The 25,284-nt window shown below is 49.3% G+C and overlaps 12 protein-coding genes across 12 annotated transcripts; 6 read left to right on the forward strand and 6 right to left on the reverse strand.

The window, feature by feature from the left end:
* Positions 1-107: 107 nt before the first annotated feature.
* C8Q69DRAFT_511118 (phosphoglycerate mutase family protein) lies at positions 108-2,120 on the reverse strand (the record flags this gene model as incomplete). The annotated part of the gene is made up of 2 exons (XM_028633248.1): positions 108-2,034; positions 2,086-2,120. 2 exons carry the CDS (start codon positions 2,118-2,120, stop codon positions 108-110), a joined length of 1,962 nt encoding a protein of 653 aa, XP_028480915.1.
* A 1,325-nt stretch (positions 2,121-3,445) lies between these two features.
* On the forward strand, positions 3,446-4,731 carry C8Q69DRAFT_483408 (putative peroxisomal 2,4-dienoyl-CoA reductase). Its single transcript, XM_028631713.1, has 2 exons — positions 3,446-3,681; positions 3,815-4,731. The coding sequence occupies exon 2, from the start codon at positions 3,826-3,828 to the stop codon at positions 4,564-4,566; it is 741 nt and encodes a 246-aa protein (XP_028480916.1). The 5' UTR covers positions 3,446-3,681; positions 3,815-3,825; the 3' UTR covers positions 4,567-4,731.
* Positions 4,732-6,391, reverse strand: C8Q69DRAFT_483410 (major royal jelly protein). The gene is made up of 2 exons (XM_028631714.1): positions 5,742-6,391; positions 4,732-5,638 (listed from the first exon to the last, which is right to left on the reverse strand). Exons 1-2 carry the CDS (start codon positions 6,241-6,243, stop codon positions 4,836-4,838), a joined length of 1,305 nt encoding a protein of 434 aa, XP_028480917.1. The 5' UTR covers positions 6,244-6,391; the 3' UTR covers positions 4,732-4,835.
* Positions 6,392-7,006: 615 nt separating this feature from the next.
* C8Q69DRAFT_511121 (hypothetical protein) lies at positions 7,007-9,130 on the reverse strand (the record flags this gene model as incomplete). The annotated part of the gene is made up of 3 exons (XM_028633249.1): positions 7,007-8,248; positions 8,299-8,629; positions 8,790-9,130. The coding sequence occupies 3 exons, from the start codon at positions 9,128-9,130 to the stop codon at positions 7,007-7,009; spliced, it is 1,914 nt and encodes a 637-aa protein (XP_028480918.1).
* Positions 9,131-9,940: 810 nt separating this feature from the next.
* C8Q69DRAFT_192048 (hypothetical protein) lies at positions 9,941-11,829 on the forward strand. Its single transcript, XM_028625981.1, has 2 exons — positions 9,941-10,394; positions 10,452-11,829. Exons 1-2 carry the CDS (start codon positions 10,116-10,118, stop codon positions 11,727-11,729), a joined length of 1,557 nt encoding a protein of 518 aa, XP_028480919.1. The 5' UTR covers positions 9,941-10,115; the 3' UTR covers positions 11,730-11,829.
* On the reverse strand, positions 11,829-12,867 carry C8Q69DRAFT_192052 (hypothetical protein). Its single transcript, XM_028625982.1, has 3 exons — positions 12,732-12,867; positions 12,439-12,651; positions 11,829-12,347 (listed from the first exon to the last, which is right to left on the reverse strand). Exons 1-3 carry the CDS (start codon positions 12,742-12,744, stop codon positions 11,929-11,931), a joined length of 645 nt encoding a protein of 214 aa, XP_028480920.1. The 5' UTR covers positions 12,745-12,867; the 3' UTR covers positions 11,829-11,928.
* Positions 12,868-12,964: 97 nt separating this feature from the next.
* On the reverse strand, positions 12,965-14,431 carry C8Q69DRAFT_192088 (putative U3 small nucleolar ribonucleo protein Lcp5). Its single transcript, XM_028625983.1, has one exon. The coding sequence runs from the start codon at positions 14,385-14,387 to the stop codon at positions 13,215-13,217; it is 1,173 nt and encodes a 390-aa protein (XP_028480921.1). The 5' UTR covers positions 14,388-14,431; the 3' UTR covers positions 12,965-13,214.
* A 534-nt stretch (positions 14,432-14,965) lies between these two features.
* On the forward strand, positions 14,966-16,590 carry C8Q69DRAFT_483417 (hypothetical protein). Its single transcript, XM_028631715.1, has 3 exons — positions 14,966-15,580; positions 15,641-15,696; positions 15,752-16,590. Exons 1-3 carry the CDS (start codon positions 15,337-15,339, stop codon positions 16,265-16,267), a joined length of 816 nt encoding a protein of 271 aa, XP_028480922.1. The 5' UTR covers positions 14,966-15,336; the 3' UTR covers positions 16,268-16,590.
* Positions 16,591-16,715: 125 nt separating this feature from the next.
* C8Q69DRAFT_192186 (endosomal integral membrane protein) lies at positions 16,716-19,349 on the forward strand. The gene is made up of 5 exons (XM_028625985.1): positions 16,716-16,881; positions 16,961-18,074; positions 18,134-18,471; positions 18,533-18,968; positions 19,025-19,349. Exons 2-5 carry the CDS (start codon positions 16,970-16,972, stop codon positions 19,090-19,092), a joined length of 1,947 nt encoding a protein of 648 aa, XP_028480923.1. The 5' UTR covers positions 16,716-16,881; positions 16,961-16,969; the 3' UTR covers positions 19,093-19,349.
* Positions 19,350-20,107: 758 nt separating this feature from the next.
* C8Q69DRAFT_192119 (calcium sensor) lies at positions 20,108-21,356 on the forward strand. The gene is made up of 4 exons (XM_028625984.1): positions 20,108-20,219; positions 20,412-20,497; positions 20,568-20,863; positions 20,924-21,356. The coding sequence occupies exons 1-4, from the start codon at positions 20,209-20,211 to the stop codon at positions 21,101-21,103; spliced, it is 573 nt and encodes a 190-aa protein (XP_028480924.1). The 5' UTR covers positions 20,108-20,208; the 3' UTR covers positions 21,104-21,356.
* A 649-nt stretch (positions 21,357-22,005) lies between these two features.
* C8Q69DRAFT_511128 (P-loop containing nucleoside triphosphate hydrolase protein) lies at positions 22,006-22,931 on the forward strand (the record flags this gene model as incomplete). Its single annotated transcript, XM_028633250.1, has 5 exons — positions 22,006-22,015; positions 22,098-22,258; positions 22,346-22,413; positions 22,490-22,709; positions 22,791-22,931. 5 exons carry the CDS (start codon positions 22,006-22,008, stop codon positions 22,929-22,931), a joined length of 600 nt encoding a protein of 199 aa, XP_028480925.1.
* A 632-nt stretch (positions 22,932-23,563) lies between these two features.
* C8Q69DRAFT_410057 (putative bleomycin hydrolase) lies at positions 23,564-25,195 on the reverse strand (the record flags this gene model as incomplete). Its single annotated transcript, XM_028628275.1, has 4 exons — positions 23,564-23,998; positions 24,065-24,934; positions 24,986-25,074; positions 25,138-25,195. 4 exons carry the CDS (start codon positions 25,193-25,195, stop codon positions 23,564-23,566), a joined length of 1,452 nt encoding a protein of 483 aa, XP_028480926.1.
* Between the last annotated feature and the right edge of the window lie 89 nt (positions 25,196-25,284).

Below are 25,284 nucleotides of genomic sequence, written 5' to 3' on the forward strand. Positions count from 1 at the left end.
TTTCAGGGACCACAATATCACAACTGAGAGAGAGGAGGTGGTACAAGATAATCTGCAGCAATCCAGGTGGAAAAACCCGGCAATTATCATATAAAGCAGACTGGGTATCAACGGCGGCGTTCAGTGACCGTCCATCTACGCTTCAGGCCGAGTTCACCATCATTGATCATCGGTGCACTACCCCAGAGACCTCGCTGGGATCTGGTACGCTCCGGCATTCGCTGCGACCATGTTCCCTGTTTCCCTTGAAGTGCGTTTGCGTCTCCGTCTGGTTGAGTCTTGTCGCCTGGTGCAGGTTTCGGATCTCCAAAGTCAGGCACGATATCGTCCCCTGACTCGGATGCGCCGCCATTTGCCAAGGTAGAAGCCCATAAGCCGGAAGATCCACGGTTAACCGGACTCGGACGTGATTCGGAGCTGGATGCTCGCTGGCTAGTGTAACTGCGCGTTGCGGACTCGCCAATGGTGCTAGTGTCGACTTTTGTAGATGCTCGTGAACTAACACGGTGACGGTAAGAAGGCACTGCAGGTATAGACATAGGGACTTTGGGAGAAGACGGCCTCTGAGGTGGTGCAGCAGTAGGTGCTGCACGAAAATGATCGGTGGATGCGACTATCTTAACATCATATTCTTGGGATAAGGGGACATCGGCTGTGGAGTTTTTAGCCTCACTACCTTCTGTCGCGAACGAAGGGCCCTTGTATACAGCCATCGTAATAGATGCCATGGGCACATCTAGAAGCACGGGCTTGTTCGTCAATGCTCCGATTAGAGCATTGCATCCTGCGCCATGGGTTACCAAAACCAATACTGTGTCTGTGTTATCCTCCTCACTCGCCACAGGCTCTGTATTTGCATGCTTTTCACAGCGGGACTCACGGCGCTCCCGCTCAGCGGAATGATGCGTTCGGTACCAGTCGACCATCTTCTGAAGTCCGTTGCGGAACCTCGTATGCATAGAGCTCCATTCTTCTCCATATTCGCCACCATCGCCCCAGTTGTACGGCTCTCGCATGCTGTCCCATTGATAATCGACATCCACGCATGCGTCCCTAGCATGAGCCACGTAGCCAGGTGGGATCGGTTCTGACGTCGAAACGGCATATGTTGGGGTGGGTGGAACATAGCCATGGCTAGCGGAGATATCGCTGTCTGTTGACAGCCGGGGGAGTAAGCCTCTGCCAATACCGGCAAGATTGAAGGGCCCGTCATAGCTGCCAGCCCGATGTCTTTGTCCGAGTGCAAAGCTCATTGCTGAGTTATATCTTGTTGGATCGTTTCCATCTCCTTCAGGAGATATAGGGGTCGAAGAGCTACCCCAGCCACCAGGGAAGTGTCCAGAAATCGATTTCGCGTGACCATCGTGCCGGGGAATGTCCTCGCCCCGTCGTAATAACTCAGCTTTTGCGCCCGTCACCATGATCAAAGAATTAGGAGGGGAAATAATCTGGTCATAATAGTCGGGGCAGAGCCACTCGCCCAAGAATGCATCCACGCGCAGGAGTATCCTGTCGTCACTTCTGACCAGATCCCGTTCATGTTTGGCCTCCCCTTTATCCACGGCAGCAGTGGCCGAACTGTCCGAACTATCCATCGGCTGCGAAATATGTGACGAGACTGCAGATGAGCTTACATCCGAATTGCTCGATGATTTCGAGTCTGACGGTTTCGATGCCGCAGAAGCGCCTCTGTACTGACTCATGCCCGCACTAATGCCAATGCTGGTCTGCAGACAGCGTAGGAATGGCGACGTGTGAACGACGACCTTAGATTTTCTCCGACGTGCCTTTCGGGCCTTTGTACCACAGGAGCCATCAGCTTCACATGAAGCACAGGTGCTCGGATTGTCCACTGCGTTGTGTGTCTGCGGCTGTGAGTCATCGGTTTCGTCCTCCCGGGTTTCGAGTAGATTGGCAATGCGCGCACCTATGGCGCGCGACTGTAGCCATCCTCCGTAAGACAATGGCGGGTCGTATGGGGTCGAAGAAGAGTGGTGCCATTGATTATCCACAGCGTCCAGACGAGAGCCATGTCTGCAAAAAAGGTTAGCGATGATGGGTGTCTCTCGGGACAATATCACGCACCTAACGATAAAAATGACGGCGGGTGGCTTTCCCATGGCGTTACTTCTCTCCTGATGCATCTTCAAAGTAGCAGGGTTCCGTCCCAGCAGTCTTTTAGGACCCAAACACGTTGCGGAGGCACGTCTTAGTTAAGAACAGCCCGCGGGGTAGCTGCGTGTTGCAGGAGCCCAGGGAGACCAAGTCATCGCTCCAGGGTCGTCATCGCGAAATAAGCCATGAGACGGATCTCGCTGTCAGCTGCTTTAGATGGAGGACCTTAGTTAGACAGAGAATGATATGAGCCGGATAAAGAATAATAATAATAATGAATGGACGCGATGTTGATCTTTGGTGTTTGCAAACAAGAATGTCACTGGAGCTAAATTTTCACATGTGATGACTGATTATGTAACTTCTCCCCGCTCTCGCCGATTTGGGTCATTTTGATTCTCCCCGGCTTCTTCGGCTTCCTTGGGCGAGCAGTAGATATTGATCTTTACGAAGATACAGTCATACCTTTATCATGTAGACCCGGCAAAGGAGAAAAGAAAAAGAAAAAGAAAACCGCAAATGGAATCGTAGTTTGCGTACTTAATGTAGTGAGGGTCAACCGTCTCTTCTGGCCAACCGCTTATATTTGTTCTTCTTGCCGGATTCTTATAAGAGTATGTAGTATGAACATTATTTTAAATCATGTAGTTAAATCCTACTTGGACCTATCGTCTAATTTAACCAGCACAGCAAGCAAATTAAGTAATAGTCTAATAATATGCAAGCTAGTTATGCAGTCCTTCACAGCACAAGCAATAATAATAATAATAATAATAATAAATTCTCCTCCACAAGTCGAAGGCTAACGTAATTCCCTACCGACCTGATCACCCGCCCGACCTGATCAGTGCTGTATGATATATAAAAGAGCCTCTTTTCAGACCTGAATATCTCAACAACCACAAACCTAATGAATATAATAATTAATATGTAGCTTCTTATAATAGTATATTTATATATAGTAAAGTCTCAGATTCTAAAAATTATCAGTTATTTAGGTAATATAAATTACAATCGTAATTTTAATAAATATATTACCTTTGAAATATCTTGAGAAGACTTATGTCTAAGTAAATAAAATTCAGCATATATATTCTAAGCAATATATATTTCATATATATTCATTCTTATAATCTCTAGGTAGTTGGTTGTTGAGATATTCAGGTCTGAAAAGAGGCTCTTTTGTATGTAATACGGCACTGATCAGGTCGGGCGGGTGATCAGGTCGGTAGGGAATTACGTTAAAGAAGGTGCTGACTAATTCCCTGTGTTGGCGGACATAAAAAAGATGATTATCTCCGGATTCTGGCACGATTTATACAGACTTACTAATATCCAAGAGGCGACTAACTATCACCAATTTAAAATCCAAACTTGACGGGCCCAATAGAAATGGGTTTTGAGGGGAGCATCCGACAATCGGACGTTTTTAGACCCGTAGAGATCTGAAAACGTGTATCTAACATTCCAACTTGGGCAGTTACCTACTCCACTGGGGCGAGCGGGGTCCTACTTTAATTTGTAAAGAGAAGAAGAAATGGAAAGTGAAGAAGCTATATAGCTACAGTAAGTCTGTCACTACTACAGATCCTCTATTATTATTAAAGCAGGTCCAAACTCTAAAACATTTCCCTCGATCAATAACCACCTTTCCCTTCCCACGGTCTAACAACTCGTTAATACGCACATCCACATCCAGAAACCTCAGCCATGCCATCCATTGCAGGTTCCAAGGTCCTGATCCTTGGCGGCTCTTCAGGAATCGGCTTCGGGGTTGCGAAGCATTCCCTCGTCGAAGGCGCTCGCGTTTTCATCTCCTCCTCAAACCCTACGCGAGTATCCAATGCAGTGAACTCTCTGAAGGAGTCCTTCCCCAATGGCGACGTGACAGGATACCCATGCGATCTGAGCCAGGACGATGCCGAGAGTCGACTGGAGGACCTCTTCAGCAAGATCGGTGAGCTCGATCACATTATCTTCACAGCAGGTGACGGGCTCGCCCTCAAGCCGGTCTCAGAGATCGACATCGATTATATTCGCAAGGCGGGTCATGTTCGTTTCACGGTCCCTCTGCTTGTCGCGAAGGTCGGTTCGCGCTACCTGAAAAAGAGTCACACGTCTTCCTACATCTTGACTGGAGGTGCGGTGGCACAGAAGCCCATGCCCAACTGGTCTGTGGTGGCATCGTATTCTTCCGGCCTGAATGGAATGGTTCGCAACTTGGCGTTGGATCTCAAGCCTATTCGTGTCAATCTAGTCATCCCTGGCGCCATCGAAACGGAGCTCTGGGGACCCAACAGGGAGGCCTTGGTTAAGCAGGCTGCGGCACATACGGCTCTGGGCAAGGTTGGTGCCCCAGAGGAGGTTGCAGAGGCATACATATACTTCATGAAAGACACGAACGCTACTGCCAGCTCGATCAGCAGCAACGGAGGCTCCCTGATCGTTTAGAGCCTCTGCTATCTCTGCCATTATTCTTCCACGATAGTCATGAGGCCGTCCCTAGACGCCCCTGTCTATCGATGCGAAGAGATGATGGATAAAACCCACTACGATAGAATCACAATATACTACGTTAGACATACTTTTGTTAAGATCCCGTGAATGAATGAAAGCATCAGTTAATAATGTATGATCTCCCGTCCTCGCACTCGTAGTGATTGTGACACTCACTACGCCCATATTCTAGGACCGTAGTGCTATATAATCCAGAGCCCTAATCAGTAGAGACTCGTGATCTTGGTTCCTCCGTTTGGTAGTTTCGCCCTCAGAATAGTGCCCGGATACTGGCGAAGATCAGTCCCGTTATTCCACATTGGTTGATAGGGGAGCTGGTTGATAATGACATAAAGATATCCATCTTCCCCGACGGACAGTCCATCTGGCCAGATGATCCTTGGATCCCTCACGAACGGCTCCGTACGCCTCGTGGATGGGTTATAGTAGTAGATCGCATTCTGTTCCGGGATCCCCTGGTATATCAGCCCATTGGAATCGCCCTCGAATCCGTTCCCGTGTCCTCCACGCTGACCAAGATTCTTCACGTTATCATTTGCCGCCTCGAGGGAGTCGATACTGGTGTGGTCGCGCAGATATTTAGTCTCAATGGAATAAATGTAGTCGGAAACCATAGGCGAGTAATAGAGCACGGAACCAGATGGATCAAGCTGGATACCGTCACATCCTTGAGTTAAATGCTTGAATGGAGACCCCTTTGCCCATTGATAGAAAGGAACGCCTTGATAACTTGGAACAACATCATATGCTCCTCGTGTTGAAGGGTGGAGATCGAGCTGTCGCCACGACTCTCCAGTCCCTAAATCGAGCATGACGATGCCATTGCGGCCCTCTGGAGATTCGTCGCTGAAATACACAATCCCTTTGCCGCTTTCCGTGACATTGGGCCGTAGATCAAACCGGAGGTCATTGAGCGATGAGTCCGGATAATTCACAGTTGATGGGAAAGTATACACGTCCGTAACTGTGTCATTGTCGAGATTAATTGCGACAAGCTTCGTTCCACCTACATATTCATAATCAGTCTTACACTGACAAAAAAAATATTGACATGGCCCATTCCAAGACTCTCATAGGAGGGGGGAAAAAGGAACGATAGAACAACTCACCTGGTAGCGCATATGCCATCTCCCCGGTGACGCCTACATTCGGTCTCCCTACATCCAGCACCCACAAGGTTTCTGGACGGCTATCCGTCTGTGGCGTGATATACAGTGCCTGCACGCTGATCAACCCGGTGCGATTATTTGATCCAAATAGAATCCCATCCACGTTCTGCGTGCGCTCGTCGGGAGGAACATTCCATTCCTGACTGGGATATGGCCGCTCAGTTGTTTTATCCACGACCTCACCAAGAGTGTATGTGTAGTTTCCAGGATAGTACGTCACGAATATGCGACCCTTACTTGAGACAGCGAAACCAACGGGCCATTGGTCGTAAAAGTAATGGACTTCTTCCACCGGTGGTCCATAAGTGCCGTTATCGACTCGAAGCCGCGTACCAGAGGAGTTCTGAAAGGTTGGCTGAGAAATAACGAGACTTACGGCGAAAGCCAGAAGGGTACAGAGAACTTTCTTCATGTTTATATAATTCTTCGAGTGAACAGACATGGATATGGATTTTGGACTCAGAGATTATTTCACACCATGAATGGCCGCTGCAGTTCTAAGTCTCAGAATGCGAAAGCTCCAATATATGAAATATCATTGAGGCGAGCTACAGCCCTGGGTGGGAAAGAGCTAGCAAGTACGCCCTAGAATCAGTACTTTCATGTATGCAGTGCACAGGGATTATAAATCCAACTACGCGGGGTGTGCGGAAGAACTGATTCGACATACGGAGACTGGTGGAATATGTGACGATATACTACCTTATTGCCGGAATAGGTACGACGATCACTGCATGCGTATGTAGTTCCCGACCATCATCTTGGCCTGATTGGTGCTTCCAGACAGGCATGACAGAACCAAAAGCTTGACCAAACGATGGAAGTACTGAATCCAACTACTCGATCAGGCAATAAGCGGAAACGGTCCGATCGGGTCTGACAGGAAGCAATCATAGTATTCCATAGTACAGTGCCATCACCGCTATTACTCCTGGAACCTTCTGTGTGAATCTTCAGGGTATCAATGCTTCAGGTAGCTGCTGGATATACATGCGACGGCAAATCTGCTATCCGCAAAGCAGACTAGTATGTTTCAGGTGTCGAAGTCGACAATCGTGGTCTGTTCACGGATGGGAAATAACTAAGTGCTAATACATCGACAGCCGACAAGTCTATAGAAAACTCCATGTATAACCGCGAATGCCCCTCCATGAACGCCAAGGAACCAGTGTAGAGATCATTAAGTACATTCCTTTCCCCAGTTTTCACTGAACGCCGACGGGCCTCGCACCGCTTAGGTTCACAACACGGCCACCGCCAGCCCCGTCGAAAGTATTCGCCCTCGCGTTGAAAGCAGACTGAGCGGGTATCCGTACCCAGCCAGGCACGGAGTCGTCTTCACTCTCCCGTGCAGAGATTGTCTGCCAAACATTGGGGAAGCCTGTAGGAAGCGCACCCTTCAGCCGTGCTCCAGGGATGGCAAAACGAGGGTTCTTGTGGGTCAAATATCCACGCATTAGACCCTGCGTCAGCAGAGATGCGAGTATAGATTCAAGTTCGGCCATCAAAAGTTGGTCGCGGTCCTGGGCTTTATTCCCGCCAGGATACGGGTTGAGCTCGTATTGACCGTAGTCGTCATTGGGTTCACCGTCTACAAGTGCACCTACCGGGTTTTCTTGCCATTCACCTTGCGCGTCGAAGAATCCGTCTGGTGCTGCGTAATCATCGAAGTCCGTATGATGAGTAGTCTCGGCAGCTTGTATGGAATTATCCCCCAAACCGGAAAAGTCATTGTCAGGGGGATGATACACAACCTGGGACCCATACTCACTCTCCTGGGCCGCTGCATCTTTTGCAAGATCAGGTCGCTTGACTGCCCCAAACAGGCTGGTTGTCCCTATGGCCTCCATTCCTGGACGCTCGTGACGAGCTTGGAGCCATCTCACGACTGTTTCTAACTTGTTCAGATACAAGAATGGCGGTGGACCACGTTGGGCCTGGGCGCGCGAATCGCCATGGAAACCGCCATGGATAAAGACCTTGCGTGTGAGTGAGCGCCAAACAAGGATCTCGCATCGATTGCGAAGTTGAAGCAGAATGCCTTTGCGGGCAAACCACTGTAACTCGGGAGAATCAAAGGCCAAGTACTGTCTGAAGGCAATGTAGTCCCCACTGAGAATGAGCTGACACAGCGGAACAAACTTATCTGCGAGGCCCTGTGCTTCTGGTTTCTGCAACAGTGCTGCGGATGGAAATCGGCCCAAGACAATATTACAAGGAATAAGATAGGTGAGAATCAGATTCTTCTGGCTCATTGCCTGTCGATGACACTGGTCGTAGGCGGCTTGTAAGGCAGTTTGAGCGGGATAAAAGAGATTATTAGAAAAGAGGTAACGTCCAAGGTAATAAAGATATGTTACCCTCTGAGAGGCCGGGAAATATTCCAGAGGAGGAGACTGAGCGCTTATGCTGGCGAACATTTGTTCCGCATTTCGCAGTTTACCACACTGGGGTCCATTAGCGGGCTACCAAGATTGGCCCAAGATTTTTCTCTCACCTGGAATAGGAGCTTCAAGCAGACGTTGGCCATAAGGTATATGCCCACTCGTCTTCCTTCCGGCTTCCCCTGTGTACCCGGCGTGCCGCTTCGGTCCGTCAGACATTTGATGAACGCTTCGCGAACCACGTTTGCCGACTGTTCCACCAGGGTAACCTTTTCTGTGGCCTCTTCCCGGTCTAGACGGCCTTCCTGTCGGAGGAGATGGGCAACCAACTCGGGCCGGCGATCGAGGCCCATGGCCAGCTTCGATAGAACTTTTGAGAGGTACAGGACCGTTGGAAGAACGATGACCCCCATTTGACTGTCTCCCAGAGCGAGAACACATTGACTGTAGTGAATATCGAGTCCGTGATCAGTCTTCTGTCTTTATACAAGGAGAGTCGTCCCGCGTAATCCATTGTAGGAGGCAGCGTTCGTTTCCATGTGTGCCCAGAACTCGACCGCGTACGCAAGGGAGGGGCGGAACGGATGTTTCGATCGAGACTTACTTCAGTAATCCCTTCAGCATGTCGTACGTCTCGAGGAGGTTTTCGACGTTGGCGTCTCGCAGGAAGGTGAAATAGAGCTTCATGAAGACCGGAAACGCCGTCCAGGGCGGACCGGAACGATTTCGAGGTACCAATGCCTCACAACGCTTGAGCAATTCCGCGTCACCTTGTGTATTTGCTGGATAGTATTGTCTCAACTCCAGTGCCATCTTCTGGTATATTTCGGGCAGAGGGGGCTCCAACTGCAGGAAATCCTGCAGCTTTGCGCCATCGCGTTCGTTCGTCAACTCCGCGATGCTGCGCAAGAAGTCGTTCAGAACAACTGGCCCTGGTGCAGCCATTATACCGATTTCCAGTGTGAACAGGCACCTGCTGTTGGGCAGGCCCTTTTTTCGACGGTGAGCGAAAGCTGTCGGAAGAGCTTGCTTGGTGTGCTGATCCTGGTCGTGATTGACTCGACTGAAAGCCTATGCAAGAGCTGCTGTTCTAGGTCGAAGCATGTTTGCGAACAGCGTACCGATGTTGATACCACGCAGTCAACTGACTAAGTACCTTGTTGTGCTCCTTGGTTGCGTTGCGCGCTTTGGCTTGGATAGCAGAGGACACGCGGGAGCTCTCAAAAGACGATCCGCGATGCGATCCGCACCGGCGAAGCTGCCGCCCCGCGCCGCCTTTCTTTTCGAGCGTTAGATGATTGATATCTTGGAGTCGATCAGAACTGCTAAGTTACAACGATCTTGGCATCAAATTAACAGAATTATCAGAACTGTCAATAGCCTTGGACAGCTCATATTGTTGTATAGGATGGCTTTTGATGCACGATCAACTGCCCAAAACACATTCTTCTTGACAGTCCTCGACATACACTGGCGCTATGGAGTGCTTCAGTCCAGAACCAGACAGCTGACAATGTATTGCTTGATTCCACATGGTGACAAATTTAGCAATCGATATACACTTTCTCGGTCAATCTGATCTGTTCTATCAATTCTATCCTGCTTATTATTGAGATTGATTTCCAAGAATCACTTTCACGTGCATCCACGGATTTACATCACGTGTCGAGGCATAACTACGTCATGACGGGACGAAGTGGTGAGAAAGCGAAACAAGAGAAAAGAACGAAAAGAAAGAAAGAATCAATTGATCTTCCTCTGCCGTGTGGTTACATCACCTGCAGGGAAGCTAGCCTGTCTCTTGATCCGTGTCAATTGAGGTCTGGTAGCCCATATTATATACTTGGCTCATCTCAGCCTGCTCTGTTTGATACTCTTCTTCACAGCACCTATGCTGCCGGCATCATTCTCTACCTGATCAGTCACAACGATGGCCAACTCTCGGGGTGATGACTCTCTTCTGCTCGCTTTCATTAGGCAGCCATTCACCGTATTATACATTTTACTGCAGAGGGTCTTAGAATATATCTTTGCTCCTGCGCCGCCGCCATTGTCGGAGCGCCGTGAAAAGCTCCATCGTCCTCGGATTGCCGTGATTGGGGCCGGTTTGACAGGTATCTCGTCAGCAGCTCATTGTGTCGGTCATGGCTTCGATGTCAAGATCTTCGAAGCAAGGTCCAGGGATAAAGGACTGGGAGGAATATGGAGTGTATGATTCCTATTATCTCCTACCAGTTTCCATAAAGCGTGGCTGACTATGGTGTAGAGAGTGAACTCAACCTCTGCATTGCAAATCCACAGCATCATGTACCGCTTCCATCCTTCAGTCAGATATGACTCGGCCTACCCGACCCAGGAGCAGATCCGACAACAGATTATCGAAGTCTGGAAGCGCTACGACCTTCCCGACCACACCGTCTTCGATACACCCGTGAAATCGACGAAGCAAAATAGAGAAGGTAAATGGATAATAAACGACAATGAGCAGGAGCATGGCCTCTTTGACGGCATCGTCGCAGCGGTTGGTGTCTGCGGCGAGCCAAAGATGCCCCCCCTACCCGGCCAGGAGAAGTACAAGGGTCCGATCTTCCATTCTAGCAACCTTGACGGGAAAGACGCCAAGGGGAAAAGGGTCCTTATTGTCGGTGGAGGAGCCAGTGCTATCGAGGCCCTTGAATTTGCCGTCAAGGCTGGGGCTGCCGAGATAGACGTCCTGTCTCGTTCAGACAAATGGGTCATCCCGCGAAATTTCTTTGTTCAAACATTACTGGCTATGAATGTCTTTGGCCAGGAAACGTTCTTCACTTGGATCCCTGAGTGGTTTCTGAAAAAGTTCTTCTATCGAGACCTGCAGGATATCGCCCCCAAGGGTGGCTTGTACACTGGTACGCCTATGGCAAACAATGATCTCTTCGAACAAATTCGCAAGGGCAAGGCACGTTGGCTCCGAGGTGACATCGTTTCCTTGGAGGAAGACGGTGTTCTGTTCAATCATCGTGAGAAAGGAGTGCCCAAGGACGGACCGGGTCACGAGGCTGTTGTGCCTGGAGACCTCATAATCATGGCCACCGGCTTCAAGCGTCCATCGCTATCATTCCTTCCAGACAAGGTGTTTGAGCCCCCGTATGCCCCTCCAAATTGGTACCTCCAAGTCTTCCCTCCTGCATATCCCAGCATCTGCGCCAACAACAGTACGTATGTCAATGCTATCGGAACGGTAGGAAACTACCACATTGGCATCTATACCCGCTTCCTGCTCATGTTTCTTGTCGATCCTCTGACTCGACCAACCGAGGGCTGGATGAAGACCTGGATTGACTTCACGCGGACCATGAAAAGACTAGCGCCCACAGGTGCATTCGACTTCTTCACATATGCTGAGCTGATTTACTGGTATGTCTTCGTCATCATTGTCAATCCGTTCCGCTGGAAGTGGGCTCTCTTTGTCTTCTTCGGTATCGGACGTTCTTTACCCATGAAGATTGTCGAGCATGAGGGTTACATTCGGGACCAATTTGGTGACGAGAAGAATGGTCATAAGTAGTCATCTTATCATGCCTATCTCCGAATGAACCTCCGTGAACTCGACGAGTGTCACTTACATATCTAGCTCCATATGTCGATGCCAATCTCATGACGATGTAATGTAGTGTACATGTACTATGTTCCTGACAATATATGGATAGCTGCGCGTATATACAAATTGCTAAAGTTTTACTGAGCATTCCTTCTCGAAAGGCTTGCTATAGAGGCCTCCTCATCTCTGGCAATTTCCTGCCCGTATCGTAAGCAATATTCCCACGTCGTATTGGGAAACGACCCGTCTCCTCCAGCCAGAGGATCGGAGATAAAATGACAGCACAAACGCTACAAAAAAGTGTAGCGAAAGTCTGCCACAGCAGAACGATCGTAAATCCGATACCGTACGGAACCACGAATTTAATAAATTCCGACGTCTGATAGAGATCCTCTTGCGACTTGATATAATACAGCTTGCGGTCTTCCTTTTGAGATTCCGGGGTATCTGAAGACGAACTGTAAGGGTAGTTCGTCAGAGTGAGTACACTCGTCAGAGTCACTGGCGCAACGTAGAAGGGAACAATCCAGATGGAGAATATCTGAGAGAGCGTGACGTAGAGTTTCATGTGTTCCTTATCGAAAGCTGCCAACACCATTCGATCAGCATCAAATCACAACTAATCATACATTCACAATCTTGCAAAAAAGAGGTCTGCTATGCAAGCCAGACTCACCCACGCTCTTAACCTCATACTCGATCCGCGGCGACATTATCTTGTACGCCTGGTAGACCTTGATGATCAGCAACCTGCTCCCGAACCAGCTCCATGTCCGACAGAACGGATGAGTGAATTCAGCATCGGGCGTGAAGAACCGCTCAATCGTTTGCTTCTGGAGAGCAGGAGTTGATTGGACCAATAGGCCTATTACGGTGGAGATTTCATGCACTGTTGCGATATAGAGAGAGGACGGTCAGTTTGCGTTGATCTCGATGTGGGGTGTTGTGAGGGGATTAAGATTATCGTACCTGGATCTTCCATCGTGAAGATATACCTCCTGGGTGATGCTCCTTGTGGTCTTGAGAAATGTCAAGAGTAAGGAAATCTCATCGAATAATTACCTAGAGTAGATGTTTTGGGCGGTTCCTGAATCAATAAGAACTTAATGGGAGGTGATGATGTCATGATCCAATGAAAGCGCAGAAATGCATGTGACAGAGAACCCGCCCAGTTTTTTTTCAGCGTCAGACTTGGTCGATGCTGCTCTTTAGTTACTCTGCAAGGGAGAGTTAAGATTAGAGGCACAGAGATCGTAATAAAATATCATGACTGCTTTTTATTGGTATTGATGACTATGTACTGTAAGGTATCAAGGGCGATCGACAGAAATGCTGAAACTCCAGATGATAATGCGATAGAGAAACATAGCTTATCCATATCTCAGCCCGCAACAAAGAATGCTTTTTGCGAAATAAGAAAAATATTGAAAGTATGCGCAGTCAGACAGTCCATCATCGCTTCCAGCTCTCGATCTTCTTCCTCCGTTTCTCGAAAGTCTGACCGATCCCTGCGCCATCGCCGCGAGGGCCGTCTTCTGTGAGTCGTCTTTTACGACTCTTCTCCAGGACATTCCCACTGCCTTTCGCCCGCCGCGTGAGTCGCTCGATCCGATCGGCTCCTTCACCCAGTCCTTTCCATTCCTCTCCTCCGAATCCGCCCTCGCGACCAAACTGAGCGCGCCGTTTCGCACGTTCCTTCTTGCTTTCCTTTGGTAATCGGACGAAGTTGGTCTCCTCGTATTCTCTCCGCTCCATCTCCAGTTGTCTCTCTTTCTGAGTCTTCGTGCTCCTGCCGCCTCTCTGGATGGTACTACCAATGCTGGGTTCAGCCATGGGAGCCGACGACATCTCGGTGCTGACGAATTCATCGATAACGTTCGACTTGCGAGGACGACGGGATTCCCTCTCACGTCGGTCAAGGTCTGGTAGAGCAGTCGGCTTGATCTTGGGAGGTCGGTAAATGCCATCGCTAGTAGATTTACTCGTAGCTTTTGTTGATTGTTTCTCGGACCGTTCGACGGACTTGGAGAAGACGGAGATGTTCGGCCGATAAGCCATTTCATCAATGTCCTCCTCCTCTTCACTTTCGCTACCACTGGCATCGCTGTCAGCGCGATCGCTGCCTGACTCGTCCGATCCAGCCTTTTCTCTCTTCCCTTCGCGGGTCTTGGTTGCCTTGGCAGTGCGCTCAGCTCTTTCAGCATCTTCCGCTGCTTTGACCACTTTATCCACCTGGTACTTGAGTCGTGCCTCCAAAGGCCTAATACCACGGTCCAAGTACACCCTCAGCTCAACCAGTTTCTTGACGATATCGTCGCGGAGGGATGAGGCATCATTAGAATCATTGGTTTGGCTCTTCGAGTCGCGCTCTTTGGGGGAGAGCTCGCGTAGCTGACAGATCATCAGGAGCACCAGATTTTGTATATAAGAGAGCAGGATATCGCTCTTCGTGTCCAGCAGGGATATCCCATCTTGCGGGGGTTCGATGGTCACGTCGGAGGGTGCTTCCTTCTTCGTCTTCGGAAGTGATGGGCCGGCGTTCGACAAACAAGCGGTGATATCACCAAGGAGTGTCGATAATGACTGAGCGCCCGAAGGCTGTGACTGTACCTCTGCCGTGGCCATTGTGGGTTGTGTGCTGTCTCTACTGTCAATCTCGCCGCGACAAGAGATTTGACGGGGAAATTTTTTGGGCGGCTATCATCACGTGGTCTTATCTCTGGCTAGTCATGTGTCTCTCCGCCCGAGCGCCTTCTGCTCCGCTCCACATCTCATTTCTGTGCTGCATACCTAACTAGGTATTTGATATTGCACAGTACAAATCGGGAATCATACTCACCAATGATCGCAGATAATCATGGTATCGTCTCTTCTCTTCTGTAGATTTTGTTTTGTTGAGCCGTTCGAGTTGCGATTTCACTGTCTGGACTTTGTACGTACTTCTACAGTCTAGGTAGGTACTTATTAGCCGCAAACCCCCTTTGTCTACCTAGTTGTAATGCCGATGTCTGTTGCTACCGGACATAACGGGTCTACTATAGTTATCTAATGATATATCCATTTGTTGTCCAAAATATTCTTCAGACATGCTGTTAAGAGGATGGAGTTTAGGGCCCCTGGTCCATCCGCTTGCGGTTTTGTGTAACTTGGAAAACTGCTTACTTGAAGTTCTTTGTGTGACCACCCCGTTGATGCAGAAGGGCTGTGGCTGTACACTACTAGCCTTTTCTGATTGCTTCGACGTGACTTGTTCCAGTGTAGGCTCAATAATAGGGACGCACAAAGGACAAAAAGATGACATTCACTTATTCACCCATTTAGGCTGGCCTGCGGTGGAACCTACCAGCAAGCCGGAGATTGCGTTTGCCTACCTCCTTGAAGTCATTTTCTCCTTTCTGGCCCCTTCAAATAATTCTAGCCTGAGTCGAAATCTCTGCGGCACTTTCTAAGATAACAACCCTATTTGCAAGTCACAAATCCCAGAAGGCTTCCCAGCATTCAGGATTGAGCACACCCAGCAAGCTCCTCTCATCTCCCGAAGACTTCTAAGAAGCTCACATATCACATACCAGACATGAGGCTCCTTGTTGTGACTTTTATAGTCCTGTTATCTAGTGTCTGCGCGTTGCGCCTTGCTGTCGATGGAAAATGCCAGAAAGGCTACACAATCTGTCATCCTCCTGGTACAGCTGGAAGCTCTGAAGATACCGTCCATTTGTATCAAAATTTGGTTGACTCTGTCGATGATATGTCCACTAAAAGGGACGTGACGTTCGAAGCGTCTCTACTCGAAAGATCTTCCGTTCCTACTTTATGTTGTTAGTAGGACCTTGCTGAAAATCATTGTCCGCCTCTGGCTAACTGCCAACCAATTTCAGGCGTTCAGTCTATGCAATGTCTGCTTCTGAATAATGACCAAGTACCATTCTGCTGGGTAAGTCCTATTCATATTCAGGCGCACGTTCTCCAACTCACACTTTTGAATACAGGACCGTTTCACCACAAACGTCTATTTCGCTGATGGCTGGTACGGCAGCATCGCCAACGGGAATTTTACATCGCCATCCGGAAGACGGGTTAATTTGATAACAGGTGAATATGCAGATGGCTCTGGAAATATTTATTCTGCGAACCTGGGGGCCAGACCTAACACGGCCACGATGGACTTGCCGGCTCCTTGGACGAGCAAAGGCGTCGGAAGCGCCATACCTGCTAGCATCCTGGGAGCTCCAGCTACGTACACAGTTACAATTCCCGGGACAACAAGACCTGAGAGCATTATTCCTGCTGAAACTGTCGCGGCCACTACTTTGAACGGCACCAGAGTTCCCGGTACAACTGAACCGGCCTCGACGATTGATGGCACGACAGTCGCCGCTCGAGTAACCACTGTCACGGAGACACCCGCTGCTACCCAGACACACCGTGGAACCGCTGTTCAGTTCCATCCTCAGTTGATCCCGGCGTTTGTCACTGCTGGTCTAATGCTGCTCCTTTCAATGTAGTGACAGTTTACGACTGGTATTCGTCTCGACCATGTCGGTAGAAAGTGTATCTTCTTATGGCTGTACGCAAAGACACGTGTCTTTGCGGGTCTTTTTTTCTAGTATATCCGAGGATTATAATAGCTAATGAGAATAATCTGTCGAAGCTTTCTCCTTGCACTGCAGTTAAACTCTGGTTGTTTCGGAGGAAAAGTAAAACCATACCTCTTTTTTACCCCTCACGGCCAGATGGTGATTCATCTTTGTTAGATTTTTAAGAACTTCACATGGAAAAGGGTGTGACTTGTTCTTCCTAGCCATTGAGAAATGCCAGCCAAGCTGCTTATGAATGTGTTGGTTATTCTAAGTATGTCCAATACTGTCTATTTATTGTTGTACAGATCACGTGCTCCTCCAAGACCACGTAGCGGCAAGGCATGAACAACTTAGCTCCGACACTCCGGTTGCATAGAAACCGAGCTCGGGACCCTGATCAACTTCCCAACTTACTTTTGGCCCACTGCCACTAGATATCACAAAAAGTTCCGCTGCCAAGACCATCTCGTGGTCTGCTGGCGCCGCATGAGCAACTGACATACCCTTTTCCTGAGGTGGAAGAAGTGGGTGGACTGTAAGTATGTGATATCCACTGCTAGTTCAAGCTGAGTCCGCGGATTCCCAGAGCTGCAAGCTGACGTGAACTTCTCACTCAAGACGCTCACCATGTTCTCCTCCGCTCGGTCGTGGATTTTCTACACGGTGCTACTAACTAGCTCTTCACTCACCTCAGCCTTCTATCTGCCAGGTGTAGCACCCACTTCCTATGATGAAGGCCAGAGCGTACCGCTATACGTCAACCATTTGACTCCGGGATTAGCGCGGCAAGATGATCAAATACATTCTGTCTTCTCCTACGATTACTACCATCCCGCGTTTCGCTTCTGTCGCCCAGAGGATGGCCCGAAAGATGTTCGAGAATCGCTAGGCAGCATCCTTTTTGGAGACCGTATCCGTACCTCGCCGTTTGAGCTGCACATGGCCAAGAACGAAACCTGCAAGGCAGTCTGCGATGAAGTGAAATTCGACGGTCGCGCCGGGAAATTCACGAACAGAAGAATACTACAGGGCTACAATATTAATTGGCTTGTGGACGGTCTTCCAGCGGCTCAGGCGAATGTCGATACCTTGACCAACACGGAATTCTATACTCCCGGTTTCGACCTTGGATTGGTGGACGAGAAAGGGCAACCGTTCTTAAACAACCACTTCGATATTGTGATCGAATATCATCGTGTGGGACTCCCAAAGCAGAACAAATATCGCGTCGTTGGTGTCTTTGTCCACCCGGATACAAGACGCGATTCTAAGAAGCTTCCCGACGGCTCGGTGGACTGCGGAGAAGGTAGCGCACCTTTGGCCCTTAGCGAGGATGGAGAGACATCCGTGACCTGGACTTATGGTGTATACTGGCGCGAGTCACCAACCCCCTGGGCGACCCGTTGGGACAAATATCTGCACGTCATTGATCCCCAGATCCACTGGCTTTCGCTTATCAACTCTGCTGTCTTCGTCATTCTACTCGTGGGAATGGTCAGCATGATTCTTATCCGCACGCTGAGAAAGGATATTGCGAGATATAACAGACTGGACGCGATTAGCCTCGATGACTTGGATGGTACTTCCGCGGCCGTGGAAGATGGTATCCAGGAAGACTCGGGTTGGAAACTGGTCCATGGCGATGTTTTCCGGCCCCCTAAGTACCCGTTACTGCTCAGTGTGCTGGCCGGTAACGGGGCTCAAATATTTGTCATGGCTGGCGTGACGGTCGGTATGTTACGATCCCTGGGGTTACTGTGCTTTTGTGGCAGGATGCTGACAGCTATGTAGCTATTGCTCTGCTCGGCCTTCTATCCCCTTCGAACCGTGGCTTCTTGGGCACCGCGATCCTCATTCTCTATACCTTTTTCGGGTTTATCGGGGGTTACGTCTCTGCACGTACCTATAAGGCTCTAGGAGGAGAGGCATGGAAGCGGAATATTATCCTGACGCCTGTTCTGATCCCAGGGTTTGTATTTGCGGTTTTCTTCTTGCTCAACCTCTTCGTCTGGGCCCAAGGATCTAGTGGTGCCGTGCCATTTAGCACCATGTTGGTGCTAGTGGTCATTTGGTTTATCATCAGTGTCCCACTGAGCGTGGCTGGTAGCTGGGTCGGATTTAAGCAGAAGGTTGGTTCTCGTATTTCCCTACAGTTGAATTTGGTAAGCTGGTTTATCTGACTGTCTATAGACAATTGAAGGGCCCACGAAGACAAACCAGATTCCACGCCAGGTGCCTCCGATGACTGGGACTCTTCGCACCATACCTTCCATCCTGCTTACCGGTATCCTTCCATTTGCCGCTATTTTCCTGGAGCTCTACTTCATCATGAACTCCCTTTGGACCAGCAAGATTTACTACATGTTCGGGTTCCTCTTTTTGTGTTACGGGCTCATGATCATCACGTGTGCTGCAACGACTGTTCTACTTGTGTACTTCCTCTTGTGTGCTGAGAACTACCGATGGCATTGGCGAGCCTTTGTCGGTGCTGGTATGACCGGTGGCTATGTTTTCATCAACGCACTCCTCTTCTGGGCCACCCGAGTCAGTTTTGGAGGTCTGACAGGCGCTGTCCTCTATGTCGGGTATTCTGCGCTGATTGGATTCCTGGTGTTTATCCTGACCGGTAAGTTGATTCTGTGCAGAAAAAGCTGGTGAATGTTATTAACTGTGTTCTGTCAGGTGCTATTGGCTTCTTCGCCAGCTGGGCATTTGTCCAGCGCATCTACGGTTCTATCAAGGTGGATTAAACACATGTTGACGATCCGTGGTCTTTTTTTATCCCTTTACTGTGTACTGCCTACAGTGCAGAGCGAGTCTGCGCAATGGTCATGTTGGCCTCTCCTCGATTTCGGTAGCAATGCGGATGTCTGAACGGTTGTTGCTTTCTGGATGCCTAGTCGAACCAGCAGCGATTAGATGCGTCTAGGAGACCTAACATAACGATGAATTGCGGGTCATGTTCGTCTTTCTGAATGTGCAACTTACGATGTGTGTTCATATATCCCTTAGAATTAGTGCTTTGCCGTCTTTGGTGTTCAAGTTTCGGTGTTGTTGGGCAATAAATAAAACATGTACATACTTAAAGTGGCTGTACCATATTATCCTCGAATATGGAGATGAGTTAGTTACTTACGTCATGGTCCACGTTAGCCGCTTCGTAACTCGAGTAGAGTAGATTATGTCTTTTGCGTATGGTATGGTATTCAATAGACATTCGACGATGGATAATAATACTAGAATCGCTATCTTCTTTGAGACTCAATGATAAGTTACCATATCGGCTCCCGACGCAGTCTCGATCTCTTTGGTAATCCAAACCAGCTTAGTCGGAGAAAAAGGCCTAGTTATGGAACGAGCCCTTCGTGGCGTCTGCGCGGGTGGCTTATCAATCTTAGAGGCAGATCCCGATCGCAAAGGTCAGCCAAGAATCTCCTGGTTTCAACTATTATTCTAAGATGCCAGTCATAAGTATCGTGGGGCAGGTCGGATGTTTAGGAATCGCAGGCCTGGGCGGCAAGTCCCAAGTCCGGTGCCGCGTCCAGACCCGGCGACAGCCCGTTCAAAGGGTCATGCTTTTCTTTGCCCCTTCGACTGTCCCCCGATCTCTGACAACCAGCTTCTCCTGCTAGACATACATTCTCCTCATTCTTCCTGTCGTTGATTTCTTTTTCGACACTTGCGCTATAGTCCTGCCCCGCAGCTTTATTTAACCGCCAAGGACCGTGAAACTCGTCCACCGCTTCCTTTACCCCGCGTCAGACTGGTTTGCGCCTGTTTGAACGACGTACGAGCCTCACTGGGCGCAGCACATCGTGGAGGACTTGCTTTGGTCGCTTAAGTAATCCGTTGATCGAATAAACAGAATGGGAAAGACGTAGGTGCATTGTTATGAGCTCTGCCGGGGGTTTGAACGCGTCGTGCCCCGCCATAATCGCTGCTCCTAATGGGAACAGACAACAAATGATCGCGCAATATGGCCCAGACCTGCACATCATCACTGTTGTCGCGGAATTGCTCCTAGATTGTCTCTGAGGGCTGTTGCTAATGCCATCCATGTGCTGTGCAGGCAATCGAAGCTTTCCCCCACCCAGCTCGAGGAGCTCCAAAAGGCCACACACTTTGATAAGAAGGAACTGCAGCAATGGTATAAAGGTAAGGCGACGTTTGCTTTCTCAGTATCATTACAGGTGTCAGGGGAGCTGACAGCGTGCGATCATATCAGGTTTCCTTAAGGATTGCCCTTCAGGGAATCTGACCAAGGAGGACTTCCAGAAGATCTATCGCCAGTTCTTCCCTTATGGGGACCCGGCCCCGTTTGCAGATTATGTATTCCGTGTCTTCGATTCCGATAGGAGTGGCACGATAGACTTCAAGGAGTTCATCTGCGCGCTGTCGATCACGTCCCGCGGCAAAATGGAGGATAAGCTGGACTGGGCGTTTCAACTGTATGACATCGATGGTGACGGAAGGATCAGTTATGATGAAATGCTGGCGATTGTGGAAGCGATCTACAAAATGGTACGCATCTGTTTCCGACCGGATTCTCGTGGCATTGGAACTGACTGACTCGTTTTGTAGGTGGGCAACATGGTCAAACTACCGGAGGACGAAGATACCCCTGAAAAGCGAGTAAGGAAAATTTTCAACATGATGGACAAGGACGAGAATGGCTCTCTCGATCTGGAGGAATTCAAAGAAGGCAGCAAGCGCGACCAGACCATTGTCAGCGCCCTGTCTCTATATGACGGCCTAGTATAAAGCTAGCCGTCCGGTTTTGAGCATTTCTTCATTTCTTCGTCTCTTTCTCCAAATTCTCGTTTATTCCCCCGGCTGTATCTGATCACTCCCATTTTCCCCCGTTTGTGTCCATTTGTGTCCATTTGGGTAAATATTTCTTTACTCTGGAAGCCAGGGACCGCTTGCCCTGTCGTGTCGACTTCACCCTAGTCTGACGGTAAACCGAGCTGCTGTTCAATACCTCGATCCAAATGATCTGAAGAGTCTCTGGAGTTTCTGTGCTTCTTGATAGCTATTTTTCCTTCCGAGTTGCCTCTATGGAATGTTTCCTGTATAGTCAAGAGAACGAAAGGCTTGGGTGGCCCTGTTTAGATCTCATCTTTTGTATTGTTTTCGCCTATTGTTGATTAGTTGAGCGGCTGCTTGATGAAATTCTCCATAGTCAGTTAGCGCACGTTTTCGGTTATTTCAATTTTCTGATAAACGCTTTGTTGCTTTATCTCGTGACGTTTTATATAAATTTGATTTACGTTACGTATTTCATACTAAGACCTATGTGTAGCGGATATCTTGTAATACTTAGTAGACCGACATATAGATAAGGCGCCCACCTTGTCCCCTGTTGGCTAGATACTGCATATACTAATAATATCCTCTCAATTGAACAAAACATGGACCAAAAACAACAATTATTATTCCTACTTTAGCAAAGGCAAACACCCTTACCATACACCCCACCACGTGACAATAACACCTTGAAATCAACGCACGGACCATCTTCCCGCGCCCCTCCAATATTGACTTATCTTCACCGCCCGCAGTTTAATCCCGGAAGAAGAAGAGATGGAATTATTATTGATATGTTGAAGGTAACTCCGCTATTATTTCGACCGGCGCGGCCTTACTCTCTCTTCCACAGAACCATGTCTTCCGGTACATTGAGCCATGATCTTTTTATTCCTTTTATTCTTTGAGAGCAGGCTAATTAGACTAACTAACTAACTAACTGCTTCAGCTCCCCATCTTCCTCCCGATAGGCGTCCGATCGTCATCTCTGGTCCCTCGGGGGTCGGAAAGGGGACGTTATACAAGCGACTGTTTCAGCAGCATCCGGATACCTTTGCTCTGTCTGTTAGTCACACGACGCGCAAGCCCAGACCGGGTGAGCAGGAAGGTGTAAGTTTTTTGGTTTTTGTTTTCCGTTCCAATTCGGGGGAAGTTTTAAGGAGGAATAACTGATTCGATTGTGCTTTCGCGATCTAGGTCGACTATCACTATGTCACAAAGGAGGAATTCCAGGACTTGATCTCCAAGGATGGATTCGTGGAGTGGTGCGTTTTCGCTCTTGATTTGATAAATGAAAAGACGATAGTTAGTCCGTGGCTAATATTGATGGTTTAAACTCAGGGCCCAGTTCGGAGACAACCTCTACGGCACAAGCAAGAAGACTATTCAGGAACAGAGTGCGAAGGGTCGTGTCGTGGTGTTGGACATTGAGATGGAGGGTGTCAAGCAGGTCAAACGCTCTGACATCAAGGCGCGTTATGTCTTCATCGCGCCGCCATCTGAGGAGGAGCTCGAGAAACGCCTGCGTGGCCGGGCCACCGATTCGGAGAGCAGTATTCTGGTTAGTCCATTCTAGTCCTCGTCGTCATTCCTTAGACGATTCGCACCCTTCAGGGTCATTATGTACTGACTGATCGTACAGAAACGTCTGGCGCAGGCTAAGCTGGAGCTTGAGTACGCCAAGACTCCCGGTGTCCATGACAAGACCATCGTCAACGATGACCTGGACAGGGCCTACAAGGAGTTGGAGGACTGGGTCTACACTCCTCCGGCTGACTCTTAGGTCTGGCCCGATTGTCACTTATCGGGTGGATATCTTGTCTCACGCATGCTTTCGCCCGGAGACGATCGCATTCAACGAGACGAAAAGCCATAGACCAGAACGGCCTCCGTACTTATCCCGCGGGGTAATTGCCCCCCATCTGCACATCTGGGCTAGATATGTAAAGGTTGGACTCGACGAGCCTAGTGCATGCTATCTCTATCAATCGCGATCTTGGTGCCATCGCAGACGGGGTTGCACATTTCTCCATGACCGATGCACATAGAGATTAAGATGCAGGATCAATGCCCTGTGATGATGACTTCTTGGCTAGAGAGATAAGGTAATACCAAATAAAGACCTAGGTATATTTCCTAGTCCTTCCATTGCTCATTCCTAGGTTGCGAGAATAGCGTATAATGTCTCTACAGGAAGCTATGAGTTTCTCTGGAGTAGGGTCGAGTGCATTGCAAAGCGAGAAAAAGCAATAATTCTCCAAAATAAACAACGTAGCAGCATAAACACGTGAGATTGCTGGCGCCGAGTCTCCCTAGCCCAACACTGACAGTAATACTAGAAACCAAGAAAATTCCCTGCGTAGCCTTTAAGTCTAAGCAATATCATCACAGCTCGCCCATAATCCACAAGCCTTGTTAGGCCAGTGCACCCATAGGGTCCCAGAGGGGAAGCACCTTGGGCTCCTGGCTCAGAACGTCTCTGACCTCCTTGCTAACAAACCTGGGATCGACGACTACCTGGTAGACAAACTCATCCATCCAGCGATCGGTCATGACGAACCATCCCTTGTCTCCAGCATTTTCGCCCCAGGAGTTCTGAACGCGCCAGCGGACAGGCTTACCTCCCTCAATGTGCACGGCCGTCAGGACCATTGCATGCGTCATGGCAGACTCGCCCGTCTTGAGTCGATTGGCCTTGTTCAATCCAAGGTTGATATTGAAACCAAGGCTATAATCGTACAGCGTCAGGTCCATGATCCCGGATGCCGAGTCCGAGAACTTGCCCACATCGGAGCCGAAGAAGACCGGCAAACCGGCGCGGAGCATGGAGATAGCAGCAGATTTGATCGTCTATCATTCGTGGTCAGGGACAGTGCAATAATACCCGAGAGAAAAGATCCACAACTGCTCACTTACATTCATATCAACGTTGACATAGGTAGTGGGCCTACCACCGACCACATTTCCAAGTCTATCGACCGTCAAGAGACGGCCGTATTCATTTCTAGGGTCATTCACCAGGCTGAAAAGCTCGTGAACGTTGGTACCACCACAGGCACGGATTCCCTCCTTGGTAGACAGGCTCGCCGCAAATTCCTTTGGTGTCATAGATACCTTGTGGAACTTCTCCTCTGCATCGTAGAAATCCCACGAGAACTTCTTCTCGGTACTTGGGGGCGGGCCCAACATGATCGTAAGGATTGCATGGATCTCCTGCAGGAACTCATCCTTCTTACCAGCGAGTAAAGCCTTTGCCTTGGCACTGTCCCGCTGTGCCAGCTTGCGCAGGATCAACGCATGTTCTCGCAGCTTGGTTGTTATCAGTGACCCCATCTTTGAGCTGTTCTTCGCATTGTAGGAATCCGGATATAGAGACTGGGGGACCAAGCCGTATTTCTGCACCAGATTAGCGACCATATCCCACTGGCCCCCATCTCCGACGGGGCTCAACAGTAGTCTTTGGATCAATCGACTATCCAGGTCCTGGTCTGCAGTATCGATCGCATGCTCCAGGAACCAATTGGCCTTCTCGATTTTGTCCCAGTAGAACAGATAAGCCTGGCTCAGTTCGAACTGCGTGAGGTTGTATTTTTTCATGATGGCCACACGGAAGACATTCGTCGAGGCAAAGAGCCAACAACGGCCAGAGGACCGCTGGTTCGTGATGGGTGCTCCTTCAAAGGGGATGCGGACATTGAAGGTCTGGGTATCCGCTACCTGTGCCGCAGGGTTCGTCAAGATGGAACCTATCGGATTCGCAGAGAGTGCAGAGAGAGCTAGGCGACTCTGCTTTCCCATTAGCTGTCTGGCGAGTCTTATCTGCAGGATCAAGAATACCTTTGGATCTGCGAGCAGTTTCTGCTCCCAGTCCCTTGTCTGTCCTATGGAGATCGTAGTAGTTCGGTCACGGACAGGGTAAGGAGGAGCTACCGAACAGCATCAGCAAAATCGAACTGGATCATACGGTCTAACCCGTCGTCAAGCGTGACACATACGAGAATCATCTTCCACATAGACGTAAGGGTCCTTTTCTTCAACATCCGTCATGTCGAGGGCCCCCAGTCGGCGAGCCAAGGCCTTCTCCTCGAAGCTGGAGAACTCGTGAGATTGACCTGCACCCATCTTGGCCCAGGGAA

Source organism: Paecilomyces variotii, assembly GCF_004022145.1.
Source record: "Paecilomyces variotii strain CBS 101075 chromosome Unknown C8Q69scaffold_23, whole genome shotgun sequence".
Taxonomy (NCBI): Eukaryota; Fungi; Ascomycota; class Eurotiomycetes; order Eurotiales; family Thermoascaceae; genus Paecilomyces; species Paecilomyces variotii.

What these genes read in the sequence shown, in the direction of transcription:
- C8Q69DRAFT_483408 (XM_028631713.1), top strand. Translation starts at nt 3,826, where the DNA reads ATGCCATCCATTGCAGGTTCCAAGGTCCTGATCCTTGGCGGCTCTTCA.
- C8Q69DRAFT_483410 (XM_028631714.1), bottom strand. Translation starts at nt 6,243, where the DNA reads ATGTCTGTTCACTCGAAGAATTATATAAACATGAAGAAAGTTCTCTGT. An exon ending in GATGGCATATGCGCTACCAG is followed by an intron (nt 5,639 to 5,741) that starts GTGAGTTGTTCT and finishes ATGAATATGTAG; the next exon opens with GTGGAACGAAGCTTGTCGCA.
- C8Q69DRAFT_192048 (XM_028625981.1), top strand. Translation starts at nt 10,116, where the DNA reads ATGGCCAACTCTCGGGGTGATGACTCTCTTCTGCTCGCTTTCATTAGG. An exon ending in GACTGGGAGGAATATGGAGT is followed by an intron (nt 10,395 to 10,451) that starts GTATGATTCCTA and finishes ACTATGGTGTAG; the next exon opens with AGAGTGAACTCAACCTCTGC.
- C8Q69DRAFT_192052 (XM_028625982.1), bottom strand. An exon ending in GTATGAGGTTAAGAGCGTGG is followed by an intron (nt 12,348 to 12,438) that starts GTGAGTCTGGCT and finishes TGGTGTTGGCAG; the next exon opens with CTTTCGATAAGGAACACATG.
- C8Q69DRAFT_192088 (XM_028625983.1), bottom strand. Translation starts at nt 14,387, where the DNA reads ATGGCCACGGCAGAGGTACAGTCACAGCCTTCGGGCGCTCAGTCATTA.
- C8Q69DRAFT_483417 (XM_028631715.1), top strand. Translation starts at nt 15,337, where the DNA reads ATGAGGCTCCTTGTTGTGACTTTTATAGTCCTGTTATCTAGTGTCTGC. An exon ending in TTCCGTTCCTACTTTATGTT is followed by an intron (nt 15,581 to 15,640) that starts GTTAGTAGGACC and finishes AACCAATTTCAG; the next exon opens with GCGTTCAGTCTATGCAATGT. An exon ending in ACCAAGTACCATTCTGCTGG is followed by an intron (nt 15,697 to 15,751) that starts GTAAGTCCTATT and finishes TTTTGAATACAG; the next exon opens with GACCGTTTCACCACAAACGT.
- C8Q69DRAFT_192186 (XM_028625985.1), top strand. Translation starts at nt 16,970, where the DNA reads ATGTTCTCCTCCGCTCGGTCGTGGATTTTCTACACGGTGCTACTAACT. An exon ending in CATGGCTGGCGTGACGGTCG is followed by an intron (nt 18,075 to 18,133) that starts GTATGTTACGAT and finishes ACAGCTATGTAG; the next exon opens with CTATTGCTCTGCTCGGCCTT. An exon ending in CCTGGTGTTTATCCTGACCG is followed by an intron (nt 18,969 to 19,024) that starts GTAAGTTGATTC and finishes GTGTTCTGTCAG; the next exon opens with GTGCTATTGGCTTCTTCGCC.
- C8Q69DRAFT_192119 (XM_028625984.1), top strand. An exon ending in ACTGCAGCAATGGTATAAAG is followed by an intron (nt 20,498 to 20,567) that starts GTAAGGCGACGT and finishes CGATCATATCAG; the next exon opens with GTTTCCTTAAGGATTGCCCT. An exon ending in TGGAAGCGATCTACAAAATG is followed by an intron (nt 20,864 to 20,923) that starts GTACGCATCTGT and finishes CTCGTTTTGTAG; the next exon opens with GTGGGCAACATGGTCAAACT.